General features: G+C 32.8%; 2 protein-coding genes and 1 pseudogene across 2 annotated transcripts; all 3 read left to right on the top strand.

Annotated features, from left to right (window-relative positions):
• The first annotated feature begins 10,437 nt into the window (after window positions 1-10,437).
• Window positions 10,438-11,651, top strand: LOC147397958 (putative pentatricopeptide repeat-containing protein At1g68930). Its single transcript, XM_086448892.1, has 3 exons — window positions 10,438-10,658; window positions 10,773-11,107; window positions 11,269-11,651. Exons 1-3 carry the CDS (start codon window positions 10,438-10,440, stop codon window positions 11,649-11,651), a joined length of 939 nt encoding a protein of 312 aa, XP_086305018.1.
• Window positions 11,652-11,657: 6 nt separating this feature from the next.
• LOC147397957 (pentatricopeptide repeat-containing protein At2g20540 pseudogene) lies at window positions 11,658-12,257 on the top strand (annotated as a pseudogene).
• Window positions 12,258-17,425: 5,168 nt separating this feature from the next.
• LOC147397956 (uncharacterized) lies at window positions 17,426-18,220 on the top strand. The gene has a single exon (XM_086448891.1). The coding sequence runs from the start codon at window positions 17,426-17,428 to the stop codon at window positions 18,218-18,220; it is 795 nt and encodes a 264-aa protein (XP_086305017.1).
• Window positions 18,221-21,571: the final 3,351 nt, after the last annotated feature.

Genomic DNA, 21,571 nt, shown 5'->3' with positions numbered 1-21,571 from the left:
CTCTATAAATAGGGCCCTAGAAATGACTTCCTAGGCTCTAATCACTCATAGTCTTATTTCAAAAAAAGAGATTCCCCAAAAGATCCAAAAGATACTCATACAAATCAGTAGACTTGCTAACCAAATTGTAAGAGTAACAACCTAGAGAATTTGAGTCTTTTCACTAACGTGGTACAAGATACTGGATTTGTAATCAAATTCAAGGATTGATTTTACTAAACAAATATATTTTGATTTTAGGATAACAAAGTTTGCACTCATTTAAAAAAAACACCCCACTCAACAATTATTTTTTCCATGTCTAAGTTGTTGTATATGTGAACACCTCATTTGCCAACACTCCCGTTGTTCACGGTCCGTGCACCGAACCAGCGTGGTCCATAGTCACAGCCTCACCTCCAAAAAAGAGATTCCCGACATGGCTTATTCTTTATAGCTAGCAGCTTTAGTTGCAGGCTTCTACGCTCAGGAAAAACTGAAGCTCAAAGTCTAGGAAGCTATTTCTAATGAAAAATTTATCGTTACAAAAGTTGAAAAGTATTGGGCTCTCTAGAGAAGCTTGAAATTGATGTTTGTATGATAACTTGTTCTTGCTGGCTTTTGACAAATTTACATGTTAAAAAACTAGCAAATGATATGTTTTTGACATATAAGACCAAAAAATATTAATACAAACACATAATTATCAAATTACCCTTGTTGTACAAAAGTTCATACAAACACATAATTCCTAATTAGGGTTGAAGATAAATTCTTATTTTTTTCAAATTTTAATTCATTAATTTTTAATTATTAATTATTTTTTATAATTATTAAATTAGAAAAATAAGCTTTAAATTATTTATTTTTAATCATCTTTACTATCTTCATTACTCTAATTAAATAGTAATATAAGTTTTATTATAATTAATTTATTATTATTTATTTTATAATAATATATGTTTTATAATTATTAATTATTTTTACTTTTATAATTATTATTATCATTTCTCTTTTCATCACTCTAATAAAATAGTAACATAAGTTTGATTATTATTATTATTATTTAGTTTTTAATTTATTACTATTTATTTTATAATAATATGGATTTGATTATTTTTAGTTTTATAATTATTATAATTTTTTATATTTTCTTTTCCCATTATTATAATAAATAGCAATATAAGTTTTATTATTATTATTATTATTATTATTTAGTTTTTAATTTATTACTATTTATTTTATAATAACATAGGTTCTATTATTATTAATTATTTTTATTTTTATAATTATTTATTATCAATTCTTTTCTCATTACTATAATAAAATAGTAATATAAGATTATTATTTATCTTTTAATTTACTAATATTTATTTTATAATAATATAAGTTCTATTATTAATAATTATTTTTATTTGTATAACTAATTGTTTATTTATGTAAAACCCCAAATTTTCTATTTGTATCTCGAGAAAAAAATAAATAGTAGAATTTTGATAAAATCTTGAAAGTGGGACTTAGGGTAAAACTGTAGGATTTTGTTCTGATCATTTTCAATGAAATCTGATCTCACCATTGGATTCAAAATAGTCAAAAAAAACATATTTTAGCCTATAAGCACTCAACTGTGAGTCTGAATAGACAAGTTGTAAAATTCTCGATTACTGAGTCGGACCAGGCTAAAATAATTATTTTTTGGTAGAGCAAGAATTTTTAAAATTTAATCATACCATTGGGTTCGTAACAAAAAATCATAGAAAATTGACTATTTAGTTGTCATTTTTGGAGTCCAAAAAATCAAATAAAATTTTTTTAATTCAAAAAACTATTCATCAAGTTATTGTCGAACGAAACAATAAGTAAAATACCGATTTCATCCTGCATTTATATAAATAAATTATTTTTAAATAAAAAAACTATTCATCATCTAATCTCGTCCAAAAACTAGCAAATGACATTTAAACAAAAATTTTATTTTTCTTCAAAACTTCAACTTCAGATTCGTCGCAAACGGTCCATCTTTGACGACCGACGCAGAAGAGAAAAAAGTTCACAGCCTCGACATCTACAAAACCCACCCAATATCTTTTCATTTCATTTTCTCTTTCGTCTCGTATCATAAAAAATCAACTGTATATGTATACAGGGGTTTCGTAACTTCAACCTCGAATTTTATTTGTTTCGGGGTCAAACTGTCCTCTATCGTAGAAAAGAGAAAAGACGAAGACATCGAGATCTTCTAAATCATCGGTTCAAATTTAAAAATCAACCACCTCGAAGTTCATTCTGCTTCGATTTTTGTGTCGATCGTCTTGATTTTCGTGCATAATTTTTGATCCTATCGTACAGAAAAGGTAATGACTCTTAATTTCTATTGGTAACCATAGATTATGAAAATTACATTTAGGATATTAACAAAAGCTTGCAATATATTTCCAAAAATATAGAATTTTTTTTGTTATTTAAAATTCACGTCAAAACTTGCATATTTGATATGTTTAACTGTATTTTATAACAAAATATACGTGGGTAGGATATTTAACCGGTTTATTTCCATTAGTTGGGTCTTGTGCACCGCTCAGACCCTGTTTTAATCTAAGTTTTGTATTTTTTCAATGTTATTAATAAAAAAAAATTTATAATTAGAAAAAGATAATTTAATATTCAATGAACTTATATTGAGTTGATGAATATCAGAAAGTGATTATTTTGTTTGACAGATTGATAATTACAAAAATTGGAAAAAGAAAAAAATGGGATGAAATGGTAACATGTCAGAATCACATCCGAAGGGTGATGTCTGCATTTTATATTTGAAAAGATGGGATAACACACCCTGTGCACGTGCGAAATTGGGTCCATTATCAACTAGGATGGCGGTGTGGTAGTAGTGTTACACATGGCAGACTCCATAAGTTGACATGTGACTGCGAGTAGGAAATACGGTCAAGGAATAATGTCTGCATTTTACATTGTTGTGTTGTGTATAGGTTAGTAAACGAATATCCAGGATTAATGTTATTGGTTGCATGTTTATTTAAATTTTGTTAACGTAGAGATTCCAAATTTTGTTATTTATTTTAAGCTGAATAGCCACAGTTGCATGGTAGGAAACTGGATAACCATTCTCAACCTCGTATTGTTAATTTCTCTTTTATTTTTGATAATATATATATATATATATATATATATATATATATATATATATATATATATATATATATATATATATATATATATGAATTGTTAAGGAGTTTGTGAATACTTGAAGAGATAGTGCGTCATATCATCTGGAGTGGTGTACTATCCTAGGATGTACGGTAAGGACCACCAAGCTCATACGTGGTATGGGTCGCGTATGAGAATGGAGTTACAACTGGAATCAAAGTTTATTTCTCTCTATCTTTACCAGTGAACTTATAATGTAAAGGTGGTCGTATACAAATGGAGTGTACATTTGGGAATCACATGCACGCCTGATAGGCATAGACGAAGATGATTAGTCAGTGATCACTAACAATCTATAGTAGTTTTACGTTTTGACACATCGAAAAGAGACCTATTGCTTATGGTCACGTCAAACGGCCAGCCTAACCTAGATAAATGGTCCTGTAAGTATGGTAAATGATGACTAGCCACAAAATCAGGAACTAATACTTTATTGTGAAACATCATGTCTTGTCTGGGAATGATCCAGTCGTGAATCCCAACTATTTAATTTCACTACTCTACCATTATGTATTATGTATCTGTTGCCTTGTTTTGATATATAAAATGAAATGCATGTTTAATACTTCCATTTTGTCAATTAGATTTGTATAAAAAGAAAATGTTATAATAAGTACTATTGATTGATGTAATGTGAGTTTTAAAATATTTGGTTGCTCATTCCTGACTTTATATTCCAGTTAATCATAGTTTCTTCTATAAAACTCTTTAAGAAATACTTGATTCTGATTCAAGAGAAGATAAATTCAAAAGTCCTTTTTAGAAGTCAAAAACTCATTCTCGGTTGATAAAATACGAAGCCTGGAAAGAAGAAAATATATATAAACCTTTATAGAAGATCAAACACTGAAAACAACTATCAGTACATTAAAAAGTCTTTTCTCAACTTGTTAAACGCGAAACCCAGAGTGAAGAAAGTTACACACGTAATCTTTATTTTTGTACTTAACTATTAATTAGAAGAAAACAATGAGATCTATATCTCCATCTGATCAAAGTCAATAAAATCATGTGATCTTATTACACAAATCTTGAGGTAGATCTGTGAAATTTGTTGTCGATAGAATAATCAAGTCAACGTTATGCTATCTGGGAGGACCTATTCAAATAATTGTGCTAGACTTGAACCCAAGTGTAGGATCTATTAAAAATGGTCCATGTTATGTATTTTCTTAAGGAAGTTATGAAATGAGATGAGGATGTCAGTTGTTCACATTTCATCTTCATCGACAACCTTGACTCTTCATTTTAACAATATTCTAATGAGTGTTTTGTAGTCATTTTGCTTGTGGGATTAGTTCTCAATTATGCATAATATATATATATATATATATATATATATATATATATATTTTTTTTTTTTTTTTTTTTTTTTTTCAATATTGAGATTGTTCAAAATTTTAACGTATGAGTTGGTTGGAATGATTTCCCTCTTGCTGTACATAACATCGACACTATTTTTTCTGATAAAAATAATTTTTGGAATCGACATCACAATCAACATTGCTACAATATATGTTATTTATTTTTTACCAAGGGAGTGATGGAAGTGCCTGAATGTGTGATTACTTCTTTTTAAATGATTAGAATGCTCTCCAAAGATTGGCCTGCCCAGCCATCGCTCGAAGTCGACCCGCCCTGTTTATCAAGAAGCCTTAGAGTGGGGTTTACGGAACGAGCCATAAAGCCTCAATCTGATCTACGAGCACCCTCACTTTCTTAGTAGTTTCTTACTGACTTACACTACACTACTTTACTATACTATACACTACTATACTCTACTAGCTGCATAAGCAACCGATGCACCCAAGGCATTCATTCCCCAAGCATCGGTTGCATCCATGGCTTCATCAATCGAATCAATCCAAGCTATATCCCCCAACTTATCTTTTTATTTTTTATTTTTTATTTTTTTTGGAAATGCTTTCAACATGTTTAATTCAGAGCTTATATTAGCATCTGACATTACTACAAATATAAATTATTCTTGGAGTTATTGGTTAGTCATGAGGCATTTTCAATTTCTTAAAAAACTATTTCTTTTAGATCATAAAAGAAGCATATAACAATAAAAATATTGGTTGGTTCAAAAATTGAGGTGTATATTCGGTTTTGAATAAGATCACGTGTTATTTAGTTAAAAGGAATGCATGATTTTTATTAAAAAAATATTTAAGTGATTACACAAAACTGTGTTAAAGTCGAGCCACATGAAAATCATCTATGGTAATGTCTACGCCTCCACATCAGTGAAGTGTCTAACACAATGTCTTGCGTAGTCACTCCAATCCTACTCTTTTATTAATCTTTTTAAAAATAATAATATATATATATATATATTTAATCATCTATGTTTAAAATAAAATACTTTAAGTTTTAACTGATTGTGTAGAGTGGGAGAGAAAGAGAGAGAGAGAGAGAGAGAGAGAGAGGGGGAGGGGAGGGGAGGGGAGGGGAGGGGAGGGGGGGGGGGGGGGGGGGGCTATTGAGCTATCACTTTTCTGCCTATTATTTTGTACAAAAAAACTCTGATCTTAATGCTCGTCTATTGTTGTATGGCCTTAACTCGGGTTTGTAGGACCAGGTTCCTTGTTTTCTCAAAACCACAAAGATTTGCTTCAATGCATCAAGAATTGAAGATAGTTGTGACCACTAGGACTATCAACCTAACCGTTAATGATGGGAACTTGCATAGTTTAAGTTACACTGCTAAACGAATTATCTTCGTTGTAATTTTTTTAGGAATTTTCCTCTATGAAATCCAATTACATTCTCACCATTAATATCTTGTTTGTTAGTAAAAGGGAAAAATACACGAAACATGTGGTTCTTCACCATTAGATTTGTAAAAATAACAAATTATAATTATATGTAATAGAGATATTCGTGTGATTGTAAGTAAGATGGCAAAAATTTATAAAATGTTGTGGTTGTTCACCATTTTATTGTTAAAAATAATGAATTACCATTTTTTGTAAAACAGTCATATATCCACGTGAATCCACGCAAGTGCATTTTAAATTTATTATGAAAAAAATAATTAATAAAAAAGTCGTGATAAATTAACCCAATTTCTTTTTTTTTTTGGCACACTCACTTGACTCAATTTAGTGTAGATACAAAGGGTAGGGATCTAGAACATTGTGTCGTATCTAACAAAGGTTAAGTGGCATCCCAATTCATGTCACGTGGTATTTTTGGGACCCACTGATCATATGGATATGTGGTCCATCCCTTGATGAACCTACATATCAAAAATCAAAGTATTTGATAACTGATCTATGCTCTTGAAAAAGATTTTGAATCCAACGATTCAAAATCATTCTTTAAGACAATGCTAAAATCAATGCACATCATCAATCAAACTGATATTTTGTGGGTAAATTTAACAAGAGATGGATCACATATCCATACCGTCAATGAGTCCCATAAATATCACGTGGGTAATTTATATTGAATGTTTCTCCAAATTCAAAACCATCTTATATCTCATTGATCCTACTCCTAATTTCATCTTTAATCATTTTTAGTTGGGTGATCTTAACTAGGAATGTATCTATTCAAGATTTCATACTTATTTAATCATTCTATTTAGAAATTTACCTCTTAAATCGAGATCTTCCATGTTTGTTTCTACGATATCCTTGATTTTTAGGGATTTTACTAACCAATGATCTCTGTCACACATATGCACCTATTTTGTCTAACCATCCAAGGTTCAAACCATCTTAGAATACTTACCATCTCAAACTCAATCATAGAACCTCGAATTCCTTGGATTTTATCCTTATCGCAATGTGCCACATGTCTTCCTTTAATCCTTTAGGAAAACTATCCTTCAGATAAAAGATGTCTAACGAATGTTTGACTGGATTTTTGCAACCCAAAATCGAATAAAACTTGAATTTTTCACATATCTAATTTTTTCTGTATTCCAAAATGCTAACAAGGGTAATAACTAAAATTATGCTTGTTGATGGGTTAGGCCATTTAATTTTTGTACTAACAGGGCCATCTAATGAAATGCCTTGATTCGAGTCCGGCCTAATACATAGCTGCATTTAATTTTGGACCTGTTGATACAAACTACAAATAAGGGGCTAGGATCTCCAATAAAAATCTCATATTATGTATAGATTTTAATAATATATAAATAACATAACAAATAACGACAAAAATATCTTTTATTTCTATGTGATTATGTGATATGGGATGGATAGAAAAAAGAACAAGTGAATAAATGAACTAAAAAGATTTATGGACTAACGGGGTCTATTAGATTATGGGTTTACTTCAAATCAAATAATTTTTATTGAGACTCCATCAAGAAAAAAATGAGTCTAGCTAGCTTATTGTACTTTTATTGATATTGAATAAATTCGAGATTTTCTTCTTCCTATATTTTAATTTTATTATTTATGTGGATCATTTATGCAGTGCCAATCCAACACAAGTCCTTTTGTTGACCATTGCAATTTTTTTAGGAAAATGCTGGAATGATATAAGGTGACAAAATGGCGCACGCACCTTTTAAAAATTCTCTGGAATGTTTTTCCAACTTAGTCATCTATATCACATAGATATCTCAGAATTGACACGTGGTGTCTTAGGTAAGTAATTTAGAGATAAGGGATAGGGTTGTATGCCACGTGCTTAATTCAAATTATGAAGATGTAATGTTGTGTATCACGAGGAGTACAGATGGACTAACTTTAACTCATTTCTGCCCTATAATAGAGCTTGTATTTGGATCTAAAGAAGGCCAAAAATAAGAAAAGAAGAATAGGGATTGGAGATGGCAGCCATGAAGAGAAGTCCTACCTTTGCTGTTCTTTTCATGTGCTTTCTCTTGTTGACTCTGGTGCTTCTTTCCATCCTTGTTGTATAATACTCATAAACATTTCTTTTAAGGATATGTTTGGTTACTACATAGTGCTCTAAATATCTCCGTAAGAGAGTAAATCTAATACGTGTTAATTAGAGAGAACCATCTAACAGTCCCACCAACTCATAGAGTACATTCATAGCCATCCTTAATTTTTTGGGGTTATTGATCCCAATTATGGTTAGAAATAATCATTAAAGCTTTCTATTTCAAGAATTTTTTATTTCTGAGATTAGGAGTTGCTGATATAATACATGAATTTATTTTTATTATTAATTTTTCTTTTAGGATTATTAATCCCAATTATGACTAGAAATCACCATTAAAGCTTTTCTATTTCAAGAATTTTTTATTTTTGAGACTTGGAGTTGCTGATAAAATACAGGAATTTTTTTTAATTTTTTTTAAAGTTATTAATCCCAAAGACTTACCAATGTCAATACAAAAAGTTTTAGCGATGGGACCCATAACTCAATGATTGATAGACTTACCCATCATCCAATAACATTATAAAGTTTCGCATGCAAAAGTATTCCATTTATTACTTTAAAAAAAAAAAAAATTTGAATTAATTATTTCATACATGTATCACGTATATATGAACGCTTGTTAATTTATTTAATTTTCAGTAATGCTGGGTTCACACAGGCTGGACACTAAGGGCCTGTTTGGATACCAGGAGCAGAACTACTCTTCCAAAGAACAGGAGCTGAAGTACTCTACGGAGGAGCTGGAAAAGTAATTATGTGCAGAAATGACGTTTGGCAATCAACTCTATGAAGTACTGGCAGAAGTACTTTTGTGCTGGAAGTTTGTTTGGGAACCATACTGACTTCTCATGACTTTTAGAAAAAAGACTAGAATACCCTTATATTATACCAGTTACTGTTTTTTATCTTTTAGTGTCATAATATGCCTTCAAACTATATTGTTTTTGACATTTTAACTATAAATATTAATATAATATAATATAATAAATATTAATATAATATGTTTAAATCCATTATACTTAAAATTTTTAAAAAAATTTGACTGACTGTTTTTGACATAATATGACATAATATTAAAAAAAAAAATTGACAGACTGTCTTTTAGTGTCATAAGATGCCTTCAAACTATACTGTTTTTTACATTTTAACTATAAATATTAATATAATATAATATAATAAATATTAATATAATATAATATAATATTTTAAATATTAAATATTAATATAATGTGTTTAAATCCATTATACTCAAAATTTTAAAAAAAAAATTGACAGACTGTCTTTTAGTGTCATAATATGCCTTCAAACTATATTGTTTTTGACATTTTAATTATAAATATTAATATAATATAATATAATATTTTAAATATTAAATATTAATATAATGTGTTTAACTATAAATATTAATATAATATAATATAATAAATATTAATATAATGTGTTTAAATCCATTATACTCAAAATAAAAATAAAAAAAATTAATATTAATAAATGTTTCTTTTGTTTGATTTAAGGGCAAATGAATTAGAAATATTTTCATAGAAAATTAATAAAGTTAGGGGTATTTTGGTAAAACGAACCGTTAGATTTTGACTCCCCGCAAGAAGAGTTTTGAGAAATAGGTTTTCTTGACTTCTTCATAAAGAGTAATTTCTTGCTCTTGCGCGGAGTAACTCTTCGAAAGAGTAGTTCATACAAACGCATCCAAACGACTTCTAACTCCCCGCAAGAGTCAGAAGTAGCCAAGGAGTCCTATCCAAACGCCTACTAAGATTCTCACAGTTCTGACGTGACTTAGAATCCACGTCACCCATTTAATGAGTCAGCTGCCGCATCATATTTCAGCAGCCATGTCATTAACGAACCTTTTAATTCTTCCCCTCTTCTCTCTCTCTCTCTCTCTCTCTCTCTCTCTCTCTGTTAAAACAACCAGAGACGCCTTCTCCTCTTCTCTCTCGTTAAAACAACCAGAGACGATCATATCTCCATCTCTTCCTCGAGACGATCATCTTTCCATCTCTTCCTCGATATGATGGAACACCATCATATCTGCATGTTCACACCAACACCATTTCCTTACATCTTTCCATCTCTTCCTCGAGATGATCATCTTTGGTTCTCACCAACCAGAGACCATCACCTTCAGATTAGCTCTCAAGGCCTGTTTCGAAACCAACAATTACCCACTCGCATTGCAAGTCCATGCTTACATGATAAAGCTCCTCAATTCAAACTTTCCAGACCTGATCACTAACACTTGTTTGATAAAATAATGAGTTCGGATCGATAAAAAATGCGCGCCAAATATTCGACAAAATTATCCAGAGAGATGTTACTACTTTTACTTCCATGATTATGGGTTACATCAGGGAAGGGAATTTTGATGAGGCGTTAAGGTTGTTCAAAACCATGATAGAGACAGAAAATTTCGCACCAAATGAATTTGCCTTCACTTGTGTTTTAACCGCTATCGCTGGTTGTCGTTGTATATTCGAGGGAAAACAAGTCCATGCTCATATAGTAAAAGCATCGTGGTTGCTATCCAATGTGTTTGTTGGGACTGCGTTAATCAATACGTACACCAATTGCAATGTAGTGGACAGTGCTAAAAAAGGCTTTCTTGGAGATTTCCACACCAAATGTGGTATCATGGAATGCAATGATTGTTGGAAATTTTAGTGGTAAAGAAGTTCTGGAGCTCTTTGGTACTTGCGTGACTCTAGCATGAGTCCTGATCATGTGACCTTTGCAACTGTTCTTCGGGCTTGTAGAGCTGTTAGTCTGTCTTCAGTCCGGCAAATACATAGCCTGATCATTAAGACAATTGGGGTTGTAGTGGGTCTATTTATTGGTTGTGCTCTTTTCGAGATATATGTAGATGAGGGATGTGTCCCTGATGCTCGGAAGGTTTTCGATGGCATTCGCAGAAAAGATATTACGGCTTTTAATTTGGCAATTCAAGGGTACATGCGAAATGGGCATACAAATAAAGCGGTTAGCTTGTTTTATAAAGCCCTTCAGGTGGGTATGGAACTGAATGAAATGACTTTGACATCACTTTTGGTCCAAATTGGAGTCTGTACCAAGATAAGCAATTGCATGCTCTAGTTACAAAGTTAGGTTTTCGTGGAACCAATTGTAGTGATGGTTCCAATATTGCTAGCTCATTGGTCATGATGTAAACAGAGTTCCATTGTTTGGATGATGCAATATGGGTCTTTAACCAAATTCATTCCCCCTATCTAGTTTTGTGGACTTCAATGATATCCAGTTTTTCACGGAACGGTGAAAGCCTAGAGGCACTTGAACTCTACATACTCATGTCGTTGGAAGGACTAGCTAAGCCTCAAAACTATTACACATTCTCCAGTGTATTGCATTCATGTGCGAGTCTTGCCGTAGTGGAAGAAGGGAGACAGATTCATGCTCAGATAATTAAGTCGAATCGCAATGTTGGATCCGATGTATTTGTTATCAGTGCCCTAGTAGACTTGTATACTAAGTCTGGCTGCATCAAGGAAGCGAGAAGACTCTTTGATGGTATGCCAGGACGGGACATAGCCACGTGAAATGCCATGATTGCCGGCCTAGCACAACATGGGTATGCTCAAACAGCCATTGATACCTTCCAAGAATTACAAAATACACCAACTATAGAGCCCAACCATATCACATTTGTAGGAGTCCTCTCTGCTTGCAGTCACAGCGGCCTCATGGAAGAGGGGTATCAATATTTCAAACTAATCAAGGAACCCACAATCGATCACTATGCATGTTTAATTGATATCCTAGGAAGGGAAGGACGTCTAGAAGAAGCATTGAGCATAGTAGAAGAAATGCCATATGAGCCAAATGAAATTATATGGTCATCATTGCTTAGAGCAAGTGCAACTCATGGTAACATAGATGTTGGTGAGTATTCAGCCAATCATCTTTGGAAGTTGAATCCAAAAGATCTGGGAACTTATATTGCTCTCTCAAATATTTATGCTGCCGCAGGTAGATGGGAGGATGTAAATAAGATTAGGAAGTTGATGAAGGATCGAGGACTAAGGAAAAATCCCGGCCTTAGTTGGCTAAGGGTAGATGGAAGGACTCTTGTTTTCCTTGCAGCAAACAACAAAAGTAGCAAAATTAAATCAATTTTTGCTCCTCAGATGTATGAAGGCCTATGAGAGAAAAACATGGAAAGTTGAATGTGAACATGTTCCTTCATCCTCCTTTGATAAGGGAGGTTGAGGATTCAAATCTTGTCAAGAACAATTTGTGGTCGTGGGTTTGAGCTTTTCAATGGACATGATTTTGGTGCTTTATTCTTGAAGACACTTAAGCCAGACATGACATATTTTGTGGAGCATCCTTGTGGATTTTCAATAGTGGTTGCTAGTATGCATGTTTCATTGACATAGTCAGTGCTTCTGAATATATATATTTTTGGAGATATTGGAGTAGCTAGCTTATGGTACAGGATGCCACAAACCGGATGAAGGGCTTCTTCCAGCTCAGCCTTTGTCCTGACATCCAAATAACTTATCAACAACGTTGTTGGGTTTGAAGATTCAAGGTGGCACACTTAATGTACAAACGAAAAAGCTCTGCAAAGTATACAACTATATGTAAATTGCAATGCAAAGGGAATAACAATCGAGGTGTGTATTATGACTACTATTGTGTACAATCAAAGAGATGCTATACATTTTTTTTCCCATCCAGAGTACAACGACATAACCGATTAATCCCTGTAATAGCATCTTGATATTAATCAGGAATCCTTTTTCATTCCATTTACTATTTTGACATTGACAAATGATAAACTGACAATCTTGACGTGCACAAAAGGATAGATCTTTTTCCTTGTGTATCCCAAAGAAAAAGATCTGTGTATCCCAAAGAAAAAGATCTATGGTTTTGTGCATTGCCACATCAAGAGAATCATGTTGTCTCGACTATTGACATTTTATTAAGAAAATGATAAATAATCTCTTTCCGAAAACCCAACAAAGATAGGCTTTACCACCACTTGTCATGTTCATAATAAACCAATAAGACAAGTTGTGAGGGACACTCCATTGGTGGGATGACCTGGGACTTGGGTTTTAAATGATCATACCATTTTCCATATCATTTTCTCCTCCACAGTCACACCTGGATTTTGGTTCTACTAGATGAGGAAAAAGCTCTAAGCTTGAAAGAGTCTGATCAACAAAGGTATCATTGCTAGATGAATGTATCATCCGTTTTCTTCTTTCTTTATTCCATATCTCTAGGTGTGTTCATACTCTTAGTCGTTGTGTTGCATAAAATTTTGTTAATTTGTTTGTTATTTAAAAAATAAAAAAATAAAAACGTAAAACGGCTCAAGTGTAGTTATCAAAATACCCTTCATCTTTACTCAAGTTTTCAACCAAACTTAACTGTAAAAAATGAAATGAGATTATTAAAATAACTATCATCTGTACCAAAATACCCTTCATCTTCTAAAATACCCTTCATTTTTAACAAAATACCCTCATCTTTATACAAATTTTTAACCGAACTTAATTTAAAAAATAAAATGAGATTACCAAAATACCCTTAATCTTTAATCAAATTTTCAACCAAAATTAACCTTAAAAAATAAAATAAAACTATCAAAATACTCTTCATCATTACCAAAATACCTTTCATCTTTACCAAAATACCCTTCCTTAATATAAATTACCAAAATACCATTCATCTTTACCAAAATACCTTCATATTTAATCAAATTTCCAATCAAACTTAAAGTTACAAAATAAAATGAAATTACCAAAATACCCTTAATCTTTAATCAAATTTCCAACAAAACTTAACCTTAAAAAATAAAAGGAAATTATCAAATACGCTTCGTCTTTACCAAAATACTATTCATTTTCCAAAATACCCTTCATCTTTACCAAAATACCCTTCATCTTTAATCAAATTTTCAACCAAACCTAACCTTAAAAAATAAAAGGGGATTACTAAAATACCTTTCATCTTTACGAAAATATCCTTCATCTTTACTACCAAGATAAAAAACAATTCATCATCACTACTTTATTACCAAAATACTCTTCATCTTTATATGGATGCTGGATTGTGTATTATGTAAGTATTTTCTTTATCTAAAAATTTTTATATGTTCATTTTCAAGAGGAGATGCTATCAAACTTTCAATAAAATTATAAAATTCATAAATTTATTTAAATTGAAAATAATAATATTTATAATTTTTTAATATATATATATATGGGTCAGGTTCAAGGGCCATATGAGAAAACATATGAGAAAACTTTCGTTTTTCAAAGTAAGGGTTAGAGGTTTTGGATTGAGCTGATTTTCTGCAAGGATGGTCACTATGATGAGAAGATCATCCTCACAAAAAATCAGCTCAATCAGAAATTTCTAAATCCATCAAAAGTGATTTACAAATTTGTGATAAAAATTGGTAAAAAATCGACGGTCCACATTCTAAATCACTTTTAATGGGGTTAGAAGTTTCAGATTGGGCTGATTTTATTTTTGGATGATCTTTCCGTCATAGAGATCATCCTCACAAAAAATCAGCTCAATCCAAAATTTCTAACCTATATTTTAAAATTTTATTTACCATCGAAAGTTTTCTCATATGTTTTCTCATATTGCCCTTGAACCTGACCCTATATATATAGTGTAATTATATATTTATTAAGGTATTCTGCTCAATTTTGGTGCATTATCAATATTAAGGGTATTCTGGTAATTTTACCAGAATCCAACAATAAAAAATTGTCAAACAAACATTAATTTCTAGCTTATGTACTTCTGTAATGAACAAACTTTTATTGGATGTGACTTTTCAGGCTCTAGACTTTTACTTCTTCCACAAGCCAGCTTTTGGAGTTGGAACTGAAACTGGCTTCTGTAAAGAACATACCCTAAACTTATCTAAAATGGTCTTGCTTAGGCTTCATCAACATCTCTAACAGAGGTTTAGCCACAGATCATAGCAAGAATAATACAAGCAAAATAAAAATAAAATTAAAAAGAGAAGAGAGTAGGAAGAAAGTGAAGCTCCTTTTATTAATCTTGGCTTAAAACTAACAGAGTACTCTTTCTATTTACAAAGCTTGATCATAAAATAAACTAAAACTCTAAAAATTTAAAAATAGGAGAGGATAACCTCAAAAGAGATGAGATATTTTGACTCTGGTCTGATAGAGACTAGATTATGATTTCTTTATGATTCGGAACACTTTCGTGTTTTACAAAGAGTCTAAATTCTATTATGTTACATCACAAATCATGTTGCCTTAACATTGCACAAATCTCGAGGAAAATTGATCAACATCACCGTGCCGCTCAAGGGGTTTTCGGCACCACCGTTAGTGTAGGCCCAATGGATCTGAATTTTGGTCCATAGTCTTGTTTTGGGTCGTAGATTATAATGTTCTTCTTAATTCATCATAGTTTATCTTTTTAGATTTCGTGACTTTGACATATATAAATAAATAACCGAAATTGATGTGTTGGCACCCCAACCATTCACTTATTTTCTTTATTTCTAATTGATGTGTAATAAGTATAAGTTGAGGTGCCAATAGCAACTCTCTAAGGAAAAGCCTCATCCTTAGGAAATGATTTGATAAAATTCTCTTTCTTTGAAAAAATGATTTGATAAAAAAAAATCCCCCTTCATCATTTGAAATTTTGAATGATAGATTGGGAGACAAAGAGAGATGGGTGGATGTCATATATTATTAAATAAATTTAATTATGCATTATTTTAATTTTGTAGGCAATTTTAGTTTTTAAACCAAATTGATCTTCTTTTTTTTTTAATAAGTACAATCCAAATTAATCTTATTGTAAATCAAGCTAATTCCCTCATACAATTAAACTAGTTTTGGCATCGTTCAATTGATATTATGTGATTTGCGACTAATTGGTCACATATTTTTAATTATGTTTTTTAAAATAAAAAGTAGAAATTAAAACTACTGTATATGATAAATATAGATTATGAGCACACTATGCAATTACTGTCATAATGCAGAGATCATTTTAGACAAACCACAAAAAACTATCAGTCCATTTCAATAATAACCACAAAAATCAGGCAATGTGTATTACAAATTAGCTATTATTATTATTTGTAATTAAAGAGATTTCATCCATAAGAGGGATCGAAAAGAATCCAATGAGAAGGTCGTGAAAACCATCAAAGGACACAGAATAATAGAACAGAAATTGACAACAAAGCCGAATACAAAAGAAAAAAAAAAAAAAACAAATAAGCTACTTAAACTTCTCAAAACTTAATGTGAGGTTGAAGCTGTCCAACATTATTTCCATGTAAAACCTGATACTAGAGATAAGAAACCTATGTAGATTTAAATTGATAATCTTGGGTTGCCCCAAGGTGTCCTAGTTTTGAAACATTCCACAAACTTTCCGCAACAGTAATATAAATACTTAATAATCAATAATAACTTATGGTATAAAATGAGAAGTAATGCCTCTGCATATCCCTTCAAGCTTTCAAGAATCTGAAAGTATTTTTACCCCAAAGAAAAAAAAAAAAAAAAAAATCTCACATCCTTTAGATTTGGAGTGGAATCATTGTTTCAATGGTTTCACCCCTCAAAGAAACAAGTTGAGACATTTCCAAGTTGCCTACTTGCTCTAGAAGGTATCTTCGACAATCTTCTGCAGCCAACACTCCCGTTGTATATGCTCCATGCACCGAACCAACGTAGTCCATACTCACAGCCTTGCCTCCAAAAAAGAGATTCCCCACAGGATCCCGAAGATTCTCATACAAATTGGTGGACTTGCCAACCAAGTCATAGGAGTAACAACCGATAGAATTCGGGTTTGTTCCCCAACGTGAAACTAGATACTGGATTTGTAATCAAATTCAAGGATTGATTTTAGTGAACAAATACATTTTGATTTTGGGACAACAAAGTTTGCAGTTATTTAAAATTAAAAAAACCCACTCAGCAAGTATGTTTTCCATGACTAAGTAATTCAGCACTATGGCTGTCAATGGATTGGGGTCGATTTGTTACCAATTTCTAAAGATTGGATTCGGAACTTATTCGATAAGTATCAAATCTCAATAATTATATATCCAAACCTGATACAGTAACAATAGGATCGGGGGTTTTCTTTCTTTCTTTCATATTAATCCAAAATAATTAGTGAAACAAAATAAACCTTAAAAATGTGGAAGCTCTGAGGTTCTAGAGAGAGAAACTATCAAAAGAAAGGTGTAGGAAGATTCGATTTTCTCCCTCTTTGCGGAGAAGAATATAGAATCACCATACTTTCCGTATGTAGTTTTTTACTCTAGGATTTAATGGTGGCCTCTCCGTCCGGAGTTTCCTGGAAAGATCTTCTAAAGGGTGGTAGCCCTTCTTCGATAAAGAAAAGGCTTGATTTTTTCCCCGACGTGATCAATGGTGATACGATTTTATTGCCAGCAGAGGAGATAGAATCTGAAGCATCTAGATGGGAGAACTCTCTGGTGGGATATCTCCTAGGGAAAAGGCCTTACTTTCATGGTTTAAAAATGGCAGTTCAAAGAATGTGGAAAATTAAAGGTAATCTTGAGATGTTCTCCATGGAGGATGGATTTATTTTATTTAAATTCAGTAATTCAAAGGACTGCAATATGGTTCTTAATTCTACAGTTTGGAGTATTGGAGGTAGGCCTTTAATTCTCCGAAAATGGTCGGTGGATGCTAAACCTATTCGTGAAATGCTCTCTACGATTTCAATTTGGGTTAGACTTCCTCATCTGCCAATTCAGTTTTGGTCTCCAATCTGTTTGGGTCGAATAGGAAGTAGAATAGGAACTCCATTGCAATCGGATGAGGCAACTGCTAATAGATCACGACTTGGGTTTGCTCGTATATGCATCGAGATTGATTACAAATGTGCATTCCCAGACATAGTTATTCTAGAGAGGGAGAATGGAACGAAATACAATCAACACGTGGTTTATGAATGGAAACCGAATCCGTGCAAAGTGTGTGCAACTTTTGATGATAGCCATGATCAATGTCCGAAGTTGAAAAGGAAGAAACCTGCAATACCGATTGTTACTTGGGCTGCAAAGCCAGTAGGGGTAAACGACGTGATATCGGAATAGATGGGGCATAACAATGATGCTGTAAGAGAAAAATTGGATGTTTTGGATGAGATGGGGGCTGCCGCAGGTGCAGGTAGGATGGATCAAATTGGAGATGATGAGAGTGACGTGGCTGCAACAAATTCCGAAATTAGAGGTGTTTCAAATTCGAAATCAGCATGTGGGTCGGAGTTGGGTGGAGATACGGAGTCTTTTGTGAGAGAGTCAAGGCCGGAATCTACTCCAACAAAAGATGGATGGAACCGTGTAGTTAGTAGACGTGGGTCTTCCTCAAAAAAATTTGGAGCGGATATGGGTACACCAGTTGGAGCCTAGCATGAAGTGGACAATCCGGTTTTGGCAGCAAATCTGGAGTTGGTTCTAAATGTTCAACCGATGAGAATGGAAAATGCTTTCCAAGCTTTGGAAAATGAAGTAGAAAATCTTGAAACAGAGCATGTGCAAGTATCTGTTAGCAATAGCAAGGAAAGAACAGGAACGAATCTGGAAGAGTCTGATGCTGCTAGCGCTAGTAACGCAAAAATGGTGAAAAAACAGAGTATGAGAAACATAAAGAAAAAGAATGTGGGGGAGATCACAAATAGAACCACGAGATCTAAAGCTGTCCCTAGCAAGGGAAATCCAATCAATTTGTCTTAATGTCAGTGATAATGTGGAATGTTCGAGGTATGAATTATGCACGAAAGAGAAAAGCTATTCGTGACTTTATTAAAGAGGAGAAAGCTGAGTTGATGGGGTTTTGTGAGACAAAAGTGCAGACAGAAGAAGCAGGGAAGTTTCAAAAAAAAACTTTGTAAAAATTTGAAGTTCATCGATAATTATGATTCTCATTTTATGGTCGGATATGGATGGGATGGAATCCATTGTGTTTTTTTGTGCACAAGAATTTTGAATCAAGTCAAGTGATCCATTGTAAAGTTACCCGAATTCGAGATGGATTCATTAACTTTATGTCGTTTGTGTATGCTGAAAATTTTGAGAACGATAGAAGATTACTGTGGACAGATCTTAGAAATTTAGTCACGCCAGAACCTTGGATCGTGTTGGGCGATTTCAATACGGTTCGTTTTCAAGAAGAAAAGGTTGGAGGTCGACCTGCTTCTAGTCGTTCTATGCGTGATTTTAATGAATTCATTAATTCAATTGGTGCTCAAGATTTGAGAACAAGTTCAGACGGATTCTGTGCAGATTGGATAGGGCTTTAATTAATATGGCGTGGGTAGTTAAATTTCCTCAGATGAGTTTGAGGTACTTACCTTGTGGAGTTTTTGATCATACTCCACTAAAATGGGAATTTCCAAGGAATTCTACAAGTGGCCTGAAAATTTTTAAATTTTTTTCTTTGTGGATAGGAAAGCCAGGCTTGAAAGAAGTGGTGTTCAATGCTTGGAACCAGGAAATCACAGGTACTCCTATGTTTCAACTCACAAAAAAAATTCGGGCGGTGAAAAATTCCATAAGAGATTGGAATAGGAATATTTTTGGGTCTATTCACAGGCGGAAAATCGAAGCCAAAGATAATTTGTTTAGAATCCAAAATCAAATTCGGAGGGAGCCGATGAATAATAATCTCCAAGGTCAGGAAGTGGAGGCTCTGAGGGTGTATAATTTTGAGCTAGACAATGAAGAAAGTATGTACAGGCAAAAGTCAAGGATACAATGGCTTCGGGAAGGGGATAGAAATACTCGATTTTTTTACAGCTAAGTAGCCACGAATATTGCAAAGAATGGAATTATGGAGATGCTCACGGATCAAGGAGAATTACTCAAAGATGAAGGAAAGATTGGAGCATGAGTCACTCAATATTTTTCAGAAATGTTTCGCAACCCAAACAATACTATAAGTATGCATGTGCCTTTCAATTCAAAATTCTCTGAGGAACATGTGCAAATATTATCAAATGCTATTACAAAGGAGGAGATAAAATCTGTCATATTTGCTTCCCCAAGGAACAAATCTCCTGGACCGAATGGATTTGGGGGTGAATTTTTCAATAATTTCTGGGATATTGTGGGTGAAGATGTGTGTGTAGCAGTGTTAGATTTTTTTAAAAAGGGGAGGATGCTGAGGGAAATTAATGCCACATTAATTTGTTTAATCCCAAAGGAAGAGAATGCCAATTGCCTTGAAAAATATAGACCTATTGCCCTTTGCAACTTTATTTACAAGGTTATTTCCAAATTACTTGCAAATAGGTTAGCCGTTTGTCTTCTTGATATTATTTCTCCTAATCAATCGGCTTTTGTTAAGGGAAGAAATATACAAGACAATATTCTTCTTGCTCATGAAATGGTCCACAATTTTCACAATTCTAAATCTCCAGAAACCTTTTGTGCCAAAATTGATATTGGGAAAGCCTACGATTGTGTTAATTGGGGCTTTTTGAAATCAATTCTTTTTCAATTAGGATGTCCTTCAATTTGGGTAGAACGTGTTATGGAATGTGTGTCCACACCCAGTTTTTCAATTCTTATTAATGGTACTTCTCATGGGTTTTTTAGAAGTGAAAGTGGTCTGAGACAAGGAGATCCTCTTTTTCTTTATCTATTTACGATGATTATAGAAGCTTTTTCTTGTATCCTTAATCAGTTTGTTTCTTCAAATCAATTGAGTATTCCTAGAGTTATGGGCTGTCCGGGCATTTCCCATTTGATTTTTGCTGACGATGTTCTAATTTTTTCTAATAATGAGGAATCGTCAATAAAATCTATTTGAGATGTTCTAATTCTTTTTTACAAGGCTTCCGGTCTTCAAGTTAATGAAGCAAAGAGACAATTTTTTTTTTTTTTGTGAATCTTGTAAAAATCATAATGATATTCTTGCTATTCTTGGATTCTCTAAAGGAAATTTCCCTATCAAATATTTGGGTCTCCCTTTATTCTCTTCTAGACTTACTCATACACTTTGTCAACCTTTGATCGATAAAATATCCAAAAGGGTAGAGGGGTGGAAATCGAATCTTTTGTCGTATGCGGGAAGACTTGAATTAATTAAATCTGTCTTATCAAGTTTTCAAGTCTATTGGTCTGCTTCTTTCAATATCCCGGTGAGTGTGTTGAAAAAGATTGAGAACATTCTTAATAATTTTTTGTGGAGTGGTCCCTTTCTTGAGCGTTCTATTCATCCAATCAGTTGGGCTAGAATTTGTAGTTCGTTCGAAAAAGGAGGACTTGGCATTCGACGTCTTAGGGATATAAACAAAGTTGGTATGGCTAAATTATTCTGGAGATTGGTGGAGAATAAATCTCTATGGGAAAAATGGATGAGGAAGCGATATGTGGGGGATGCAGATATCTGGGGATGCCAACCCCCAAATAATGCGTCCTGGGCATGGCGAGGTATTTTAAATG

This window comes from Akebia trifoliata, chromosome 7 (assembly GCF_017979445.1).
Source record: "Akebia trifoliata isolate Shusen 1 chromosome 7, ASM1797944v1, whole genome shotgun sequence".
Taxonomy (NCBI): domain Eukaryota; kingdom Viridiplantae; phylum Streptophyta; class Magnoliopsida; order Ranunculales; family Lardizabalaceae; genus Akebia; species Akebia trifoliata.
This window is presented reverse-complemented; position numbering and strand designations above follow the sequence as displayed.